This window comes from Mugil cephalus, chromosome 10 (assembly GCF_022458985.1).
Source record: "Mugil cephalus isolate CIBA_MC_2020 chromosome 10, CIBA_Mcephalus_1.1, whole genome shotgun sequence".
Taxonomy (NCBI): domain Eukaryota; kingdom Metazoa; phylum Chordata; class Actinopteri; order Mugiliformes; family Mugilidae; genus Mugil; species Mugil cephalus.
Window position 1 is genome coordinate 314127 of NC_061779.1, and position 17831 is coordinate 331957.

General features: G+C 50.0%; 1 protein-coding gene across 3 annotated transcripts in view; it reads right to left on the minus strand.

Moving 5' to 3' along the window:
- The window catches only part of dgkzb (diacylglycerol kinase, zeta b), a 28130-nt gene continuing 10299 nt past the window's right edge, over positions 1-17831 (minus strand). The window contains exons 2-34 of one of the 3 annotated variants that reach the window (XM_047596949.1): positions 15103-16196; positions 13242-13350; positions 12652-12747; positions 12424-12498; positions 12294-12350; positions 12144-12212; positions 11789-11860; positions 11322-11438; positions 10993-11067; positions 10798-10899; positions 9624-9706; positions 9323-9383; positions 9090-9203; positions 8428-8568; positions 8260-8338; positions 7742-7797; positions 7537-7599; positions 7366-7439; positions 7119-7230; positions 6838-7037; positions 6344-6444; positions 6082-6173; positions 5917-5986; positions 5390-5430; positions 4715-4896; positions 4531-4608; positions 3862-3930; positions 3485-3513; positions 2850-2893; positions 2144-2264; positions 1405-1441; positions 1232-1331; positions 1-317 (exon numbers count right to left, since the gene is read on the minus strand). In XM_047596949.1, the coding sequence (XP_047452905.1) occupies positions 201-317; positions 1232-1331; positions 1405-1441; positions 2144-2264; positions 2850-2893; positions 3485-3513; positions 3862-3930; positions 4531-4608; positions 4715-4896; positions 5390-5430; positions 5917-5986; positions 6082-6173; positions 6344-6444; positions 6838-7037; positions 7119-7230; positions 7366-7439; positions 7537-7599; positions 7742-7797; positions 8260-8338; positions 8428-8568; positions 9090-9203; positions 9323-9383; positions 9624-9706; positions 10798-10899; positions 10993-11067; positions 11322-11438; positions 11789-11860; positions 12144-12212; positions 12294-12350; positions 12424-12498; positions 12652-12747; positions 13242-13350; positions 15103-16142 (3876 nt within the window). In that variant the 5' untranslated portion in view covers positions 16143-16196 and the 3' untranslated portion in view covers positions 1-200. Of the gene's footprint in view, positions 318-1231; positions 1332-1404; positions 1442-2143; positions 2265-2849; positions 2894-3484; positions 3514-3861; positions 3931-4530; positions 4609-4714; positions 4897-5389; positions 5431-5916; positions 5987-6081; positions 6174-6343; positions 6445-6837; positions 7038-7118; positions 7231-7365; positions 7440-7536; positions 7600-7741; positions 7798-8259; positions 8339-8427; positions 8569-9089; positions 9204-9322; positions 9384-9623; positions 9707-10797; positions 10900-10992; positions 11068-11321; positions 11439-11788; positions 11861-12143; positions 12213-12293; positions 12351-12423; positions 12502-12651; positions 12748-13241; positions 13351-15102; positions 16197-17831 lie in introns of all 3 variants that reach the window. The other 2 variants (XM_047596948.1, XM_047596950.1) reach the window with 2 other exon arrangements.

Here is a 17831-nt window from a genome sequence, read left to right on the forward strand (position 1 = left end):
CCTCCCATAACAGAAAGAAAAGCTTTTAACTGGAATCTCTAAAGTTCAGTTTGATCACAAGCAAATGTTTTTTTATTTTTTTATCATAAATAGATTTTAACTAAACATCCAAGAGTCTCCGACCGTCTCCAGCGACGTGAGGCCACATCCAGGTCTACAGACTACGGACAGACAGGTGGACAGGTGGACAGGTGGACAGGTCAGACCGCCGTCTCCTGGTCCTCCCTCTGGATCATCTGGTAATGTTGGCAGCTCTCCAGGTACTCGGCCAGGTCCTGGTCCTCGGCCTCCTCCGCCCTCTGCTTAGGAGTCTCCCCCTGGAAGACCAGACCATGAGCTCCCTGGACCCACCATCAGCCCCACCTCCTCCCTGCTGCTAACAGCTAAGTCCTTCCTTCCTTCTCTAACATACAGCTGGGGTAGGAGGACGGGGGGACGGGGGGACGGGGGACGGGTTGGACGGGGGGACGGGTTGGACGGGGGGACGGAGGACGGGGGACGGGGGACTTAGCGTTAGCGTTTAGCTGGACAGATGGATGAATAAAGCGTCCCCTCTCTCAGCCGGGGCCTCGGATCGGGACCAACTTTGGTCACACTAAATAACTCATGAAGTCTTTTCATTTGTTGGCGAGGAGGATTATGGGCTGCTTCCTGTTACCGCTGGCATCGCCATGGCAACGCAGAGCGGCGGCCATTGTGACAGATCCTGCAGCTTCGCTCCTCAATGACACACAACATTAATCACTCTGGAGAAGTGGGTCAGGGGCTGGGGAGCCATTCAGAGGGGACGGGGGACGGGGGACGGGAGGAGGACGGGAGGAGAGGAGGAGAGGGGGACGGGGGACGGGAAGAGAGGGGGAGAGGAGGAGAGGGGGACGGGGGACGAGAGGAGAGGGGGACGGGAGGAGGAGAGGGGGGAGAGGAGGAGAGGAGGACGGGGGGACAGGGGGACGGGAGTAGAGGGGGACGGGAGGAGAGGGGGACGAGAGGATGGGAGGAGAATGGGAGGAGGACGGGAGGAGAGGAGAACGGGAGGAGAGGGGGACGGGGGACGGGAAGAGAGGAGGAGAGGACAAGAGGGGGACGAGAGGAGAGGGGGACGGGAGGAGAGGGGGACGGGAGGAGGATGAGAGGACGGGAGGATGGGAGGAGGACGGGAGGAGGACGGGAGGATGGGAGGATGGGAGGAGAGGACAAGAGGGGGACGAGAGGGGGACGGGTCCTGGTCTACCTGCAGGTTGGTCTTCATGAGCGACGCTCCGGCCTCAACCAGGAAGCGACAGACGCTCCTCTGATGGGACGAAGCCGCTTTGTGCAGAGCAGTGTCTCCTCTGGAAGACAGGTCATTATTATACTTACAGCTCAGCAACAATCAGGACAAAAGCAGGACGGGACGGGACCTACGTCTGTCTCTCCGTCACGTCCAGGTGAGACGTCGGCACTGGAGGAAGAAGAAGAAGAGTTTAGACTCATCCGTCCATCTATCTATCCATCTATCCATCTATCTATCTATCTATCTATCTATCTATCTATCTATCTATCTGTCTGTCTATCTATCTATCTATCTATCTATCTATCTATCTATCTATCTGTCTGTCTATCTATCTATCTATCTATCTATCTATCTATCTATCTATCTATCTATCTGTCTATCTGTCTATCTATCTATCTATCTATCTATCTATCTATCTATCTATCTGTCTATCTATCTATCTATCTATCTATCTATCTATCTATCTATCTATCTATCTATCTATCTATCTATCTATCTATCTGTCTATCTCGTTGCCTTTTAACGTGGACGTTTTGTCTGCGTTGTGTGTTTGTTGTGTGTTTGTTGTGTCGCTGCTTTTCTGTTTCTCCTCCTCTGGTGTTTCCTCCTGTTTCATCATGAATTCTGTTCTTATCTGTGCAGTTTCACACATTATTAACTTGTGGTTGAAGTTAATTACAACTTAAAGCTGTAACATATTTTTCTGTAGCTTCTCTTTTCTACATTATTCAGTGTTTGTATCTTTTGTATTTTGTCTAACTCCCCCACAGGGAGAAACAATGAGAACTTATTGTGATTATTATTAGGATGAAAGATCTTTTGTTTTATTTTTGCCTCCTTTCTTCTCCCGGTTCGTCTCTGATCTCTCACCGTTGTCGATGAGGTACTTGAGGACGTCCTTGCAGCCGGCCTCCACGGCGTGATGCAGCAGCGTGCAGCCGGCGGCGTCCTGCAGCAGGAGGTCCGCCCCCCCCTGGTGGAGCTCCATCAGCTGCACAGAGGAGCAGGAACTTAAAATAATGAAACTTCTCTGGGTTCTTATCTCAGGACTCAGCTGCTCATTCTACTTCAGGGAATAAAACCTGGAAGTAACAACAGCTCCAGACTTTCAGCTTTTGTTCCAGGTCAGAGAAGAACTTTATGAAAACATTTACATTTAATTGATCAAAAACCTGAAATATCTTGAGAGAAATTAGAAGCAGCTTTAATCCCAGAGCCAGTTATGAGCCTGATGAACAGAAACATGCAACATCTGACATGAGATTGATTTAAGAATAATATTTATTTATTATTACTAGATCTCAATGTTTCCTTTCTGTGTCCATGATCTGTTGATGTTGAATCATCTTTAACTTTAAAGGTGCAGGTTTAACTTGTGCTGCTGAGCTACTGAGCGTCTGCTGGTTACTTCTTGTGTGACTGCGCCTCCTAGTGGAAGAAATGTGTGTGTTCCAGCACAAATCGTTTTTCACATAAAGCTCCAACAAACATTATGAACAGACTCTCCTGACTCTGTTTCCAGAACTGCTCTCAAACAGTTTTTTTTATTTATTTAGACTGTGATTCGTGGACTCACCGTGTCCAGGTCCTGGTTGTGGACGCAGCGGATCAGCTCCTCATCTGAACACAGACAAACACGAAGCAGTTAAAGACATAAAGTCCAGTTCTAACAGGGACCAGTTTAATCTGGATTAATGTCAGAGGTCGAATGAGCTGAACCCTGTTCCTGGTACCACAGAGGTCCAGAGATAAACCTGGTCCTGACATAAACCTGGTCCAGAGATAAACCTGGTCCTGACATAAACCTGGTCCAGAGATAAACCTGGTCCTGACATAAACCTGGTCCGGACATAAACCTGGTCCTGACATGAACCTGGTCCTGAGATAAACCTGGTCCAGAGATAAACCTGGTCCAGACATAAACCTGGTCCAGACATAAACCTGGTCCTGAGATGAACCTGATCATGTGTAAAGGTGGAGCTGGTTTAAATTCTGACAGGTTCTTGGATCAACAGACTCTAGAGTTTATTCTCCAGTAGAAAGAGGAAATGATCCTCTGACCTGCAGCAGAGACACGACTATGGACATTAGAGGACGACTCATGGAGACAGAGGGGGGATATCTGGACCACAGGACCAGGTCCCAGGTAGAACTGGTCCCGTGTGAATAGCGCCCTCTGCTGGACTCACTGAAGACAAGAGGAAGGTTCACCTGTTTCTTGTTGGCGTGAGGTAGCAGGTCTGTCACAGAGAGGAGACAAAAGAAAAACCATCAGGAAGAAGAAAATCGTCCACAGAATCCAGAACCTAAAGAGTCTCAGAGCAAAGAGCTGCTTCTACTGAACGAATACAAGAACATTAAACTAGAACCCTGATGTTCTCTCAGAGTTGTTCCTAGATGGAGGCAGAGATGAAAGGTTCCTAAAGAAGGTTCTGCAGTGAGATGTGCTGAGAGCAGGGAGGAGAACTTTAAGAGGCTTAGAGAGGAGAACATGGTGGAAAGAAGAGGAGGAGAGATATTCTCCAAACACTGAATGATTGGATGGAGCAGATCTAATTTAAGGAAGAGGACGATGGAGTCAGTCGTACCTGATGACGGGTCTGAAATCAGCCACAGTCGTGTTGGAGCGATGGACATTGACAAACTTTGCTCCTCTCCTTCACATCACAGGGACACGAGGACACGAGGACATGAGGACATGAGGACAGGGACAGATGGAGACTGTATGATGGAACACTGATAACAGGATCATTGTTCTTATTTAATCTGAATTTAAAATGACTCATCTGATCTAAAGTGTCTTATTGTGTTTTGCTGGAGTTGAAGATATTGAAATTTTTTACTGAACCAACAACAACAGTTTGTTATAAACTGAACTAAACTACCGCCACCAGGGGGCGGGGCTTATATGACCTATACTGCAGCCAGCCACCAGAGGGCGGGGCTTATATGACCTATACTGCAGCCAGCCACCAGGGGGCGGGGCTTATATGACCTATACTGCAGCCAGCCACCAGGGGGCGGGGCTTATATGACCTATACTGCAGCCAACCACCAGAGGGCGGGGCTTATATGACCTATACTGCAGCCAGTCACCAGGGGGCGGGGCTTATATGACCTATACTGCAGCCAGCCACCATGGGGCGGGGCCTATATGACCTATACTACAGCCAGCCACCAGGGGGCGGGGCTTATATGACCTATACTGCAGCCAGTCACCAGGGGGCGGGTTGTTCAGGTGGTTGGAGGGTGTTTACCTGCAGAGGTTGGTCTTAGAGGAGCTCTGGGACAAAGCTTCAGCCACCGAGCTGTCGCTGGAGATCCTCTTCCTCTGACTGAAACACACCGACCAGGAGGTTAGTTCTCCAGGAGGAGCTCCACCAGCCAGAGCCTCCTGCAGGAGGAGCAGCTCCGGGCTGTGAGTGACAGACTGGGTCTCACCTGGTGGAGGTGGAGGAGGAGGTGGGGGAGGACTGGAGGAAGGAGAACTGTCTCTGCTGCTCCTCTGAGTCCACCAGGTCTGGCATGCTGGGGGAGGTGCCCACCGTCTCCTTGGGGAGCAGCTCGGGGTCCAGGATGTAGAGCTCCTCCTGGGAGATCTCTGTCACGTAGTGGAGGTGCTCCTGAGACCAGAACATCAGCATGAGCCGGGCCAGAACCACCAGGAGGCGCCATCCATCCATCCATCCATCCATCCATCCATCCATCCATCCATCCATCCATCCTTAACCCTAACCCATCCATCCATCCATCCATCCATCCATCCATCCATCCATCCATCCATCCATTCATCCATCCTTAACCCTAACCCATCCATCCCTAACCCATTCATCCATTTATCCATCCATCCATCCATCCATCCATCCATCCATCCATCCATCCATCCATCCATCCATCCATCCAACCATCCATCCATCCATCCATCCATCCATCCATCCATCCATCCATCCATCCTTAACCCTAACCCATCCATCCCTAACCCATCCATCCATCCATCCATCCATCCCTAATCCTAACCCATCCATCCATTCATTCACCCATTCACCCATCCATCCATTTATCTTTATTTAATCTGATCCAGAGAATGACTGAGGGCTGTAGGTCCAGAGGACGTACCTGAGCTCGGTCGATCCGGTAGAAGCGATCAGCTGTTGTACCTGAAACACAAAGAGGTCTGGGGGTCAGGAGGTCTGGATGTCTGGAGGTCTGGGGGTCTGGGGGTCTGAGGTCAGGAGGTCTGGGGGTCTGGGGGTCAGGAGGTCTGGAGGTCTCGAGGTCAGGAGGTCTGGAGGTCTGGAGGTCTGGGGGTCTGGAGGTCTGGAGGTCTGGGGGTCTGGGGGGCTGGGGGGCTGGGGTCTGGAGGTCTGGAGGTCTGGGGGTCAGGAGGTCTGGATGTCTGGAGGTCTGGGGGTCTGGGGGTCTGAGGTCAGGAGGTCAGGAGGTCTGGGGGTCTGGGGGTCAGGAGGTCTGGAGGTCTGGAGGTCAGGAGGTCTGGAGGTCTCGAGGTCTGGGGGTCTGGAGGTCTGGAGGTCTGTGGGTCTGGGGGTCTGGAGGTCTGGGGGTCTGGAGGTCTGGAGTCTGGAGGTCAGGAGGTCTAGAGGTCTGGGGGTCTGGGGAGGAGCTTGGGGTTGGCGTAAACTTACAGTCCAGGAAACACCACTTCATGGAGAGTTTGTGTGGAGCTGGAGCGCCCCCCTTTGTCTCATCGCAGTCCTGAAAGAAAGAACCGATCCTTAGCCCCCCTTTAGACCAGGACTAGCCTCCCAACTAACCAGCCCTCTGTCGCCATGACGACCCCGCGTTCTCACCTGGTCCAGGTTGTCATGGAGACGGTCAATGAAGAGACGGCAGGTCTCCAGGTCACTGTCTCCAGGGACGGTGATGGCCCCCAGAGGGGTTGCTATGGAGACAGATAGAGAGACAGATAGATAGAGGGATGGATGGATGGATGGATGGATGGATGGATAGATAGATAGATAGATAGATAGATAGATAGATAGATAGATAGATAGATAGATAGATAGAGGGATAGAGGGATAGAGGGATAGATAGAGGGATGGATGGACTTACAGGCCTCCTTCAGCTGGTCCTTGTCGTAGTGCAGAGCTTCGTATGCCGCCATATTGATCCTGTTCACTCTGATCTGCAGCTTCTCAGGAAGAGGCTGTTGGCTGCAGACACACAGACATTCATTCATTCATTCATTCATTCATTCAGCTGATACTATCCATCTCCCTCCATCCTCCTCCATAGACTGGATTCACTGGCTCCTTTCACAGAAACTGCTCCTAACATCAAAGCTGGAGCCAGTATTAGACTAAGAACCCTGGAGCAGAGGGCGTCTGTATTTGCTGCAGAATTCATTTTCTCTGGGACATCGTTAAAACTGAACTAAGTGAACTGAATATCAGGTTATTATAAAGAGCCACTGGGGGCTGAGAGCTGACACCAGACACGTTTATCTGGCGTATACATCTACACCTGGAACACCTGGAACACCTGGAACACCTGGATCCAGGAGAACCAGCTGGTGATGGAGGACCAGGCCTCAGGTTAGTCCTTACTCGTTGAGGTGGGGCATGGAGATCCTCCTCTTAGTCTTCTGGACCATGTTGGCCTGGTTCCTCAGGCTGATGCGGATGATGGACGGAGCCAGTTTGCAGGGTTCCCCGTCCACCTGCATGGGGATGGACTTGTAGGTGGTCAGGGTCACTTCTTTACACTGATGGAGTCGCTCACCGTGACCGCCCACCTGCAGCGTGGCCTGCACACAAACAACAACATCAGCTGGGGCCGGGTTAGTCCGCTTTAGTCCGGTTCAGCCCGGTCCGGTTCAGACCCTCACCAGGGACGTCATGGTGAAGCCGATGACCTCGATGCAGCCGTCGTCGTGACGCTGAGGCTCAAAATCCTGATGTTCGCTGGGGTGACCCCACGGGACGGTACCAGCACAGTACCTGGAACAGGGCGGGGGACAAGGTTAAAAACATGTCCTGTTGTCCTCCACGGGACAGAGAAGACATGGGACAAGACTAGTTTAGTCCTTGATGGGAACACTTTGACTAGAATTTAATCCTGTTCTATTTTTGTACCTGGGGATGTTGAGGAAGAGCAGACACTGTAACTTCAGGTCCTGAACTTTAGATGTCAGGTCTGTACCATCACACTGGGAGGGGGTGGGGGGTGGGGGGAGGGTGGGGGGGAGAGAACATGAGGTTAAACTAGACCAGGACCTTGTGATCCTTCTCTGAGTCTGGACTCACCACCACCCTGATGTGCTTGGCCAGATCTTTGGAGCTCCCACTGAGGAAATCTGAGAAGGCCGTCTGAAAGAGGAACACAAGTTAGTCCGGTTTAGTCAAGTCTAGTCTAGGCTGGTATGGTTTAGGCTGGTATGGTCTAGTCTGGTCCGGTTTAGTCTGGTCTAGTCTAGGCTGGTCCGGTTTAGTCTGGTTCAGGAGAACTTACTCCTGCGTAGAACATCTTGTTCCTGAAGCGGCTGTTAAACTTCTCTGGGTTGGCCTCTGAAACAAAGACACAGTTCAGCAGAATAAAAACTTTTTTTTTTTAACTTTTGACCATGATTTAGAAAAAGATCTGGATGTAAACCGCTCTTTCTGTGAAGGAAACCCTGAAGGTGTTATTTTGGTCTTGTCTTTTTTCCACCAAATTATGAGATAATATCTGCAACTTGATTTCTACTTTTGACTTTTAAACCACATTTTTCCTTTTGCTTTTGGTCAAGAAACACATTAAAACTATGAGACATTCCTCTAATATGAAAGAGACTAAGACTTTGCATTCATGAGCTCTTTGAAAATGGATTTGTGCAATGAAATATTCTGACAGTCTCTGACACGTTGGTGGTTGTAACTGCACTGGATTGTGTTGTAGTTCTTAATAAAGTTTATTTAAAAAAAATAGGAGGGCAGAATAAAAACCACAGAAGAAGAGGAGGTTTGGTCTGACTGTGTTCAGGTACCGACCTCTGGACTCGTGGAAGCCCAGCGTGACGTGAGCGTCGAAGCCCAGACTGAAGTAGTTGTTGAAGACGTCGATGGGAAGCTGGAGGACAAACGGAGAACAGAGACTCATCAGTCTGAGGGACGTCAGAGTTGGACTGGAAGGGGACGTCCTCTCCACGTTAAACCCACCTTGTCCGTCTGGTGCTCGTCCTGGTCCTCCGGCCGGGCCTCTGGGTTCGCCTCCACATTCAGGTTCCATCGGTCCAGCTGCACGATGTTCCCGTCCTCCACGTGGGACAGGATCTTAGTGATGGGTTCATCTGTGTAGCCCTGAGACAAGAGGACACGTCTGAGACACACCGAACATTTCACATCCATCTTTAACAGTTCAGTCATACATCCACGACCTGGACCACGGTCCATCTATGGACCTGGACATCAGCTGATCGATCGGCTGGAGCATCTCTGGTAAATGTCTGTGCAGATCATCCAGGTGATGGGTTATATCCAAGTGTTTAAAAATGGAAACTGGACTTTTGTGAAGACGTTTCACCTGAGGAGAAACGTCTTCTCAAACTCTCAAACAAGTCCAGCTGCTTTTTTAATTGGACTCTCTGGTAAATTGCATTGACTTGCCAGTTTAAGACAAGACACGACGTGACAATGTACGACACCGTATGATAAAATGAGGTACGATACTATGAGGTCTGACGATGCACGATACAATCAGTCTTGAATGCAGGATTTCTACGTTTAGTAATAGCAGAAAATCAGAACGTGTGCGACCAGGAAGTGTATGAATAATTAAACCCAGTAGAACCACTTGACCCAGTAGAACCAGTAGAACTCACCCCTCCCCAGTTGAGGGTCCTGGCCAGGTCGTTGCCGGTGCCCAGGGGGAGGATGCCGACGGGGGGCGGAGGATGAAGCTTCAGCTGGTCCAGGACGGAGAGGATCCACCCAACCTGAACACAGACACAGACTGGTCTCCAACCATGGATCTGATTGGTCGGTTCGTCTCTGACAGGTTTAATGTTTGACTATTTAATCATCAGATATGAACTGATTCTAGTTCATCACTCACTGTCCCGTCCCCTCCACAGGCCAGGATCCTCAGGTTGGGAACCTTGGAATACAACTCTAACCTGAGGAAACACAAAACCCAACATCAGGACCCGCATCCCTGAAGAAGGTTCTGCAGTGAGATGTGCTGAGAGCAGGGAGGAGGACTTTAAGAGACTTAGAGGTCTGGTCACTCCTCAGACCAGACTCCTTTAGGCTCAGCTAGGAGCTACACCAGAGGACCTGGACCAGGAACAGGACCAGGACCTGGACCTGGAGGAGGACGTTCATAGTTCTTAGGATGGAGAGAAGCCGGTCCTTACCCCTCTTTAGGTCCACCCTTGGTCAGGTCGAACACCTGCCGGGGGTTCAGGTACCACATGAAGGACTGGATGATCTTTGCTCCCTGAAATAGGAGAAAGAATCAACATGAATCAGTTCCTTTAACAAACTCTGGACCAGGTTATCGTCTTCGTTCAGTCATACGTTTAACGTAATTTGCAAAGCGCTAAATCTTTCAATAAGAGTAACTGTTCATCTTAATTTGTCGATGATATCAGAAATGAACAGCAGGTGGCAGCAACGTGGCTCTATCAGACTCAGGTCTGATCAAACAGAGACGGGGTCTGAGGTCAGCGATGCTGCAGTGAAAGGTAGTTAGCTTATCGCTAGTCAAATAGCATTAGCACCAAAGTCATTTATTTATTTGATAGGGACAGAGCTCATTAATGAACATCTATTCAGCCATAGACGTAAATATGCTGGATTATAGCAACAATGCTAATTAGCATCCTCATTCCCTGGACAGGAAACACAGAGACATGATGAGACATAGAAGAGGACAATAGGTCCAATCAGAGACAAGATAAAGATAAAGTCTGATTTCAGTTTAGAAGGTTTGTAATGTGTGAGAGAGGAGGACTAGTCCAGATCTGACTGGCCTCTATGGAAACAGCATGTAGTCCAAAGGGCCCCTCTAGACCTGGTCCTGAGCCCACTGGGAGTTTATAAGGAGTGAGACATGGGGGGCGGAGTGAGGCCACTGAACACCTCATACATCAGACGGACAAGCAAATCTGTTTGGACTCGAGATGCTACAGACATGACATTAATGACACTAGTTTTCTATCTAAGACCTTCAATGCTTTTCTTAAAGAGTGATTCTATGATTTTTGTGTTTACACCAGAAAAAGTGTCGGATGAGTTGGTGAAATCACGCGTCCTGAGTGGAAACAACATGAACCTGAGGAGGAAACCGTGGTAGATCAGGGTCCAGAAGTCAGATCAGATCTTTCTTTTCTTTACTCTTCTGAGCTGTTAGTTGTTGTATCTACTGCTGTGTCGCCACGGTGACGTCATGTACATCGTACATTTTATTTTATGTTTCTCACTTATACATCTATACTCATATGTTTTACTGTTTCTATTGGCTGCAGGTACAACAACACTGAGCATGTGATCAGTAAAACTTTATCTGGTCAGCTGACTGTTCATTACCTGGTTTCCTCCACTCTTGGGGTTAACGAACACCAGCAGAGGCTTCATGAGCTGAGAGGGGAGGGGCTTCACCAGGAAGGGCTTCCAGCGGCCATCTTGGAACTGACGGACACAACAGGTGAGGAATGAAGTCAGCTCAGACCCACTGGTAACATTACTCAACATATGGAGGCTCAGACTCAGATCGTTTTATACCTCGGACGCCTTCTTGGTCGACTTGTTGCATTTTAGCGACGTCCTTTTCTTCTTTTTACTGGACTTCAGAGACGACTGCGAAATAATAGTAATATTAATAATATTATCAAGACACAAGCTCAGCATCACAGCTTTAAAGAGACTTAACCCAACTCAGGAATATGTGGCTGTGGGGCGAAGGGTTAAAACCTGTGGGTCAGGGATCATCACCCATGCAGTAATTATCCAGTAGGAGGCTCCTCCCCATTTGATCAGGTAAATCCAAGTGAAGGAGACTTTTTATGGCCAGTCAGTGTATTAATGTCCTGGAACCAGGTGTTTGTTTGTACCTGAGGTCTGCGGACCCTGATGATCCAGGTGGGTGGGATGATGACGGCAGCGTGAGCTCCCAGAGAGCAGCACTCCTCGATCTGCTGCAGCATGAAGCACGCCACCTTGTTGTGGTACTGCAACCAGACGGGAAGTGATTAGTTGTGTTTAGTAGTGTTTAGTAGCTGGTGTAATCTGATTAGATTACACCAGCTACTAAACAGGGGCAGATGTTCAGACGGATGTTTACTAATTCAGACAGATGTTCAGATGTTCAGATGTTCGGACAGATGTTCAGACAGATGTTCAGATGTTCAGACAGATGTTCAGACGGATGTTTACTAATTCAGACAGATGTTCAGATGTTCGGACAGATGTTCAGACAGATGTTCAGATGTTCAGATGTTCGGACAGATGTTCAGACAGATGTTCAGATGTTCAGACAGATGTTCAGACAGATGTGGGTTTCTCCTGTGGAGGAACTCACCGCCTGTTTGCACCATGAGCAGCTGATGGCAACGATCTCTTTGCTGTGAAATGAAAACTTCTGCTGGAAGCCCTGTTGGTGACACACACTCATCAGCTCTCTGATCCTCCAGCATCCAGCAGTTTACCAGTGTCACAGTTTCAATGTTTATGACATGCAGAAAAATCTAAATAAAAGTTTCCCTCTCTCACACAGATTAAAAATCTAAATGAAAAAAATGTAAAGGAAAATACAAGATAAAACAGATCTGAGAAAACTATAGTAAATAAATAAATCTTCCCATAAACATCAGAGCCATGTCCAGCAGAATCTCCTCTAAACTTCATCTTTAAGAGTCTGTAACTTTCAGACCGACCTTCCCACACTGCCGACACTTCCCAGTCTGACGCCGTCTGTGGACCCAGTGATGTCGGACGACGCTCGGCTGAAAAACAACACAAGGTGAAGAAGAAGCTTCTCTGACTAACGTCTCTGCTGAGGCTGCTGTGTTGCTGCAGGCTCTGACCTCTCGGACGGCTCGAGACCCCGGCTCCCTGAACGTCGGCTTACACCTGAAATTAATCTGAAGAGAGAGGAGACATAGTGAGGAGGTGAGAGGAGGAGGTGAGGACTGGAGGAGGTGAGGAGGTGTTTACCTTCTCCAGCTGAGCCATACACATGGTGTGAACTGAGATCTTACATCCAGCACATTTCCTCCTCGATACAGATTTCTGCTGCAGAAGAGAAAGTTCCAACTTTAGCTTGTTTAATTAATGTCTGCAGGTTAATTCCAGGGTCATGTAACTCCTGGTGTCAGGAGGAGGAGCCAGGTCAGCTGAAGTTCTGCAGGGACTCATTAGTCCACAGGGGGCGCTGTAACTCACCAGAGACTTGGCGATGCAGTACTGTTCCCCAACGTAGCAGAAGTCTCCAGAGACGCTGGCCTCAAACCAGACGTGTTCTCCAACCTGAGCATTATCCTGCAGCCACAAAGCCTTCATCATCATCATCATCATCATCATCATCATCACCATCACCATCATCATCATCATCATCATCATCATCATCACCTTCATCATCACCTTCATCATCACCTTCATCATCATCATCATCATCATCATCACCATCATCATCATCATCATCATCATCACCTTCATCATCATCACCTTCATCATCATCATCACCATCATCACCTCATCATCATCATCATCACCATCATCACCATCATTCATCAGAGCTCAGGTTGGTGTTTACTTCTGCTGCAGTTTCCAGCGTTAAATGAGTTTTTCATGCATAAATAATATTATACAGTGACGTCCTGTCCGATGCTAAATGAGCCATTACTGAGGTGAACATTAAATATGTACAAGCAAATAAAGAAAAATGAAAATCTCTGCCATGTCTACTCTGTCATATCTATGCTTGTGTCAGATGCTGCTGAGCTGGTATCCCCGTCGGGGGGTCATGGACTCACGGTCCAGTCCACGGTGCTGCTCGGTTCCTGCAGAGCGTCGCTGGGTCCAGACAGGGACACGTCGGCCTGGGATGGAGCGTGCTGCACACCGGACTTAGCGATGGCTTTCCTGCAACCACAGAGAAGACAGAGAGTTGAGGGAAACTCTGGTGGTTTAGATTCATTTGTTTAATGGTCTCTGGGTTCTGTCCTGGAAACATGATTCTCAGTAAATGTCTGCTACTGCCTTCACACATATAATGACTATGGAGGTTTCATTTAAACCTTAACATGAACAAGCTCAGAACCAGATCCTGAGTGAGGAGGTTTCTAGCAGAGCCTCAGCTCCACATGACTTATTTATGGGAAGCTGGGTTTATGCCTCCTCCATGCTGCAGGGCGTGACACATCAACAAACAGCCCCCAGGGATCCCAGACACTCGGGGGCCTCATAACCCCCGGTGACTGCAGACACATCCAGAGAAATAAACATGTTGCCTTTTAGATTTATTCTCAGTTTTCAGACAGCTGCTTTAAAACCACCAGTAACCTTCAGGTGATTAACCTCACGTCTCCTGGACTCAGCTGAAGGTTTGTTTAAAAGATTTACACAGAATCCTCACACCAGACCTGAGAGAAGACAAAGAGCCCGATCAACACATTAGACAGGACTATGACGTTAAACTGGTCCCAACACATGGAGCACGAATAGTGTCTTAAACTGCTCCAGGGTTGATCGTGTTGTTGAGTCCTTGTGTCCAGTGTGTGAGTCTGTGAGTCCTTCAGAATAAATGTTCTGATCAGGGTCTAATCTGATCCCATTCAGATCAGAACCAGCTGAGTTGTGAGATGTTGGTGGTTTCCTCTCATCAGCTGATGCTCCAACATTTCTACTGGATGAAGGTCAGGACTTTGACTTGTTCCTAAACATTCATCTGGTTCTTCTGGAGAACCACTGGTGTTCTTGGGCTCCTTGTCTGTTTCTCTTCACATTCAGCTCATGGACTCATGTCCTGACATTTTCTTTCAGAGTTCACTGGTAGAATTCACAGTTCATTGGTCCATCAATGATGAGCAGATGCAGCAGAACAGGCCCAAACCAGGACATTAGCGCCCCCATGTGTCATGGAGGGATGAGGTTCTGATGCTGGAATGCAGTGTTGGTTCATCTCCAAACATTTAAACCAAACTATTCTACTCTGGTCTCATCTGTCCACTAAACATTGTCCCACATGTCCTTTGTGGACAGAGAGCAGTGTCTTTGGTTGTTGAGTGGATTCATCAACATGAACATCAGCCAATGTGAGAGAGGCCTTTAGCTGCTTAGAAGTTCCCCTGGGTTCCTCTGGTTCCTCTCCCACTATGATGGAGTGATGTTTGTTGGTGGACCACTCCTGTGGAGGGGAACAGTCGTCTTCAATCTGTCTGACTCTCTGTGGATTATTTGTGGCTTCCAGACTCTTTACAGATGGTTGTGGAACCTTTTCCAGCCTGATGAGCAACAACAACTCTTTTTCTGAGCACCTCACAAAGCTCCTTTGATCTGTTGTCATCACACACTTCAACACAAACATGAGACAAATCCCTGATTCATAGAAACTGAACCAGGACCTGAGGCTGGACTCATGGACTCTGGTTTAATGTAGAGGATCCTCTCTGATCTGGAACGTTTTAGTCTCATATATTAGTGGTCGGGTTCTTTGTCGACTCTCAGGATGTTGTGTGAAAATGATTTTTATTGTATGTCTGTAAAGTTCATCCTCATCATTTTTTTCATAATTTAATTTAATTTAAATTTATTTGACACCAGAAAGTTGACGGATATTTTCTGAAGCGAGTGAGTGTTTTTATAATTTATACTTTGTGTTTTTATTCCACATACAGCAGGAAGGTGCTCCAGCTCTCCAGGTGGGAGTCGTAGCCGTGGGCCCCCAGAGGGCTGAGGGCCCCGGGGCCTCTGCAGAAGCCCGGATGGTGGAGGTAGTAGACTGAGGTCTTGCGGCTGGACAGGGGGGCGCCTCTCCCTGGCCAGGGGCTCCCAGCTTTGGAGATGGTGGAGATCCTCCTCTTCCTCTTCCTCTTCCGCTGGGCGCCATAGGGGGCGGAGTCTCCTGGAAACAGCTGAGAGGAGTTCCTGCGGAGGCAGCGAGGGGCCCGGATCAGGGGCCTCGAGGCTGGAGGCAGCTGAGGGGTCTTTACCATCACCTCCACAGAGGAGGAGGAGCAGGGTGGGGGGGAGGTCAGGGGGAGGTGGGGTTTGGGAGACTCTGAACCTGAACCTGATCCCGATCCTGATCCTGATCCTGATCCTGATCCTGATCCTGATCCTGATTGGCTGTCGCTGGAGAAGTCGCTGCTGTCATTTCCTCTGTCTGATTGGAGGCTGCTGGAGCGAGAGAACATCCTCCTGCTGTTGGCCCCGCCCCTCACCTCCAGCTGCTGCTCCTCCTCGGCCGGTGGTAGCCCCACCCCCCCGGGCGCCGCTGCCCCACCCTCATCCTCCTCTGTCATCTGGATCAGACTGGCCAGCAGCATGGACGGCCCCAGCAGGTGGGAGTCGATGGTCCTCAGCTTCCCCACCTTCCCCCGGGACACGGCGAACCGGGGGTTGAGGCTGGGCGTGGTGGTGCTGGAACGTCGGCGCCGCCCCCGCTGCCGGCCCTGTCCCGACCCCGCCCCCACCTTAGCCAGACGCCCCCCCCCTGCACACAGAGGCCCTGGACGTCTGGCGTCCGGCATCTGAACGCTGGAGCGGCGGCGCTGGGCCAGGGAGGACGAGGGGAGTCCAACACTGGAGCGGCGCCGGGCTTTGCTGGTGGGGACGGCCACGCTGGGCCTCCGCTGGCGGCAGGGCTTGGCCCCGCCCTCCGTCTGCAGGGGGACGTCCTTCCTCTTGAAGTGGCGCCGGAAAAAAGTATCCATGGTGGGAACAGGGATGAGGGGACGACGAGAGGAAACGTCTCAGAGCTCCTCTGGCTGCTGGACGCAAACAGGAGTTAGAGACGGGAGCAGTGCAAAGGTTTCAGACCCCAGAGCAACGTCCCCAGACCCCCAACATCCCCAGAGCAACTTCCCCAGAGCAACGTCCCCAGACCCCCAACATCCCCAGAGCAACGTCCCCAGACCTCCAACGTCCCCAGAGCAACGTCCCCAGACCCCCAATGTCCCTAGAGCAACGTCCTCAGAGCAACATCCCCAGACCCCCAATGTTGCCAGAGCAACGTCCTCAGACCCCCAATGTTGCCAGAGCAACATCCCCAGACCCCCAATGTTGCCAGAGCAACATCCCCAGACCCCCAATGTTGCCAGAGCAACATCCCCAGACCTCCAACGTCCCCAGAGCAACATCCCAGTGTCTCTAATGTCTCCAAGGCCTTTCGTTGTTGTGTGAATTTAAACTCTGTGTCTGAAACCTTTGCAGAGTCCAGGACTAGAAGACAAGGACTACAGGACTACAGGACTACAGGACTACTGGACCAGGACTACAGGACTACAGGACTACAGGACTACAGGACTACTGGACCAGGACGAGAGGACTACAGGACTACTGGACCAGGACGAGAGGACTACAGGACTACTGGACCAGGACGAGAGGACTACAGGACTACTGGACCATCTCCTCACGACGTCCCCCCGTAGATATGATGTTATGAGGTTTTCACTCTGAACTTTAAGTCTAGATCTTATTTAAACACATCCAGTCTCAGTTCTGACCAGAACCAGAACTAGAACCAAAACCAAAACCAAAACCAGAACCAGAACTAGAACTAGAACCAGAGCCAGAACTAGAGGAACCATTGAGTTCAATTTGATCCAGAGAATAAAAACCTCTACATCACCTGGTTTCTCCTCCAACCAATCACAGACGTCTATAACTACTGTTCCTCTAACATCAATCATCATTTTAAGCCCCGCCCCCATGATCTGATTGGCCCATCAGATGGAGGTGGAGCAGAATCAGACTCGACCCCCCAGTCAGAACCAGAGTGATGTAACTGATGCTGTTCAGCTGCTGCTGTGTGAAAACTGTTTCAGTGAGACTGTGGTGGACTGGTTCCGGTTCCCGAGGAGGAGGCATGAATTATGAACCAGTGACAGGAAGCATGGGGGGGGGGGGGGGGGGGGGGGGGGGTGATTAATATTAATTAAAGCTGCCTGCTGCCATAAACAGTAATTAGACCGTGATGACGGCTTCACTCCACAGACACACGACCTGCCCCCCCTCCCCCCCGCCCCTGCCCCCCCTTCCCCCCCCCCCCCCCCCCCCCCCCCCCCCCCCCCCCCCCCCCCCCCCCCCCGCCCCCCCACTGACGCCCCACTTAATTCAATTCCATTTGTCCAGGTCTCAGGGCCGATGTTTGCTCCTCGGATCGTGACCTGACCTCGGTCCAGGATCAGGATCAGGATCAGACATCGGCTTAGCTGCAGATTAAGGAAACCTCTCTATTCATAGAAGCTCCGCCCACTCTCACTTTCTCTCTGAGGTCTCACCTGCAGCAGGTGCAACACAGAGCAGATGAATGGATGAATTAATGGATTCATCAATCAAACACGGACGGTGAGTTCACTTACACCAAAGTATCTGGAACTTATAGCACTGCTCAGTTATAT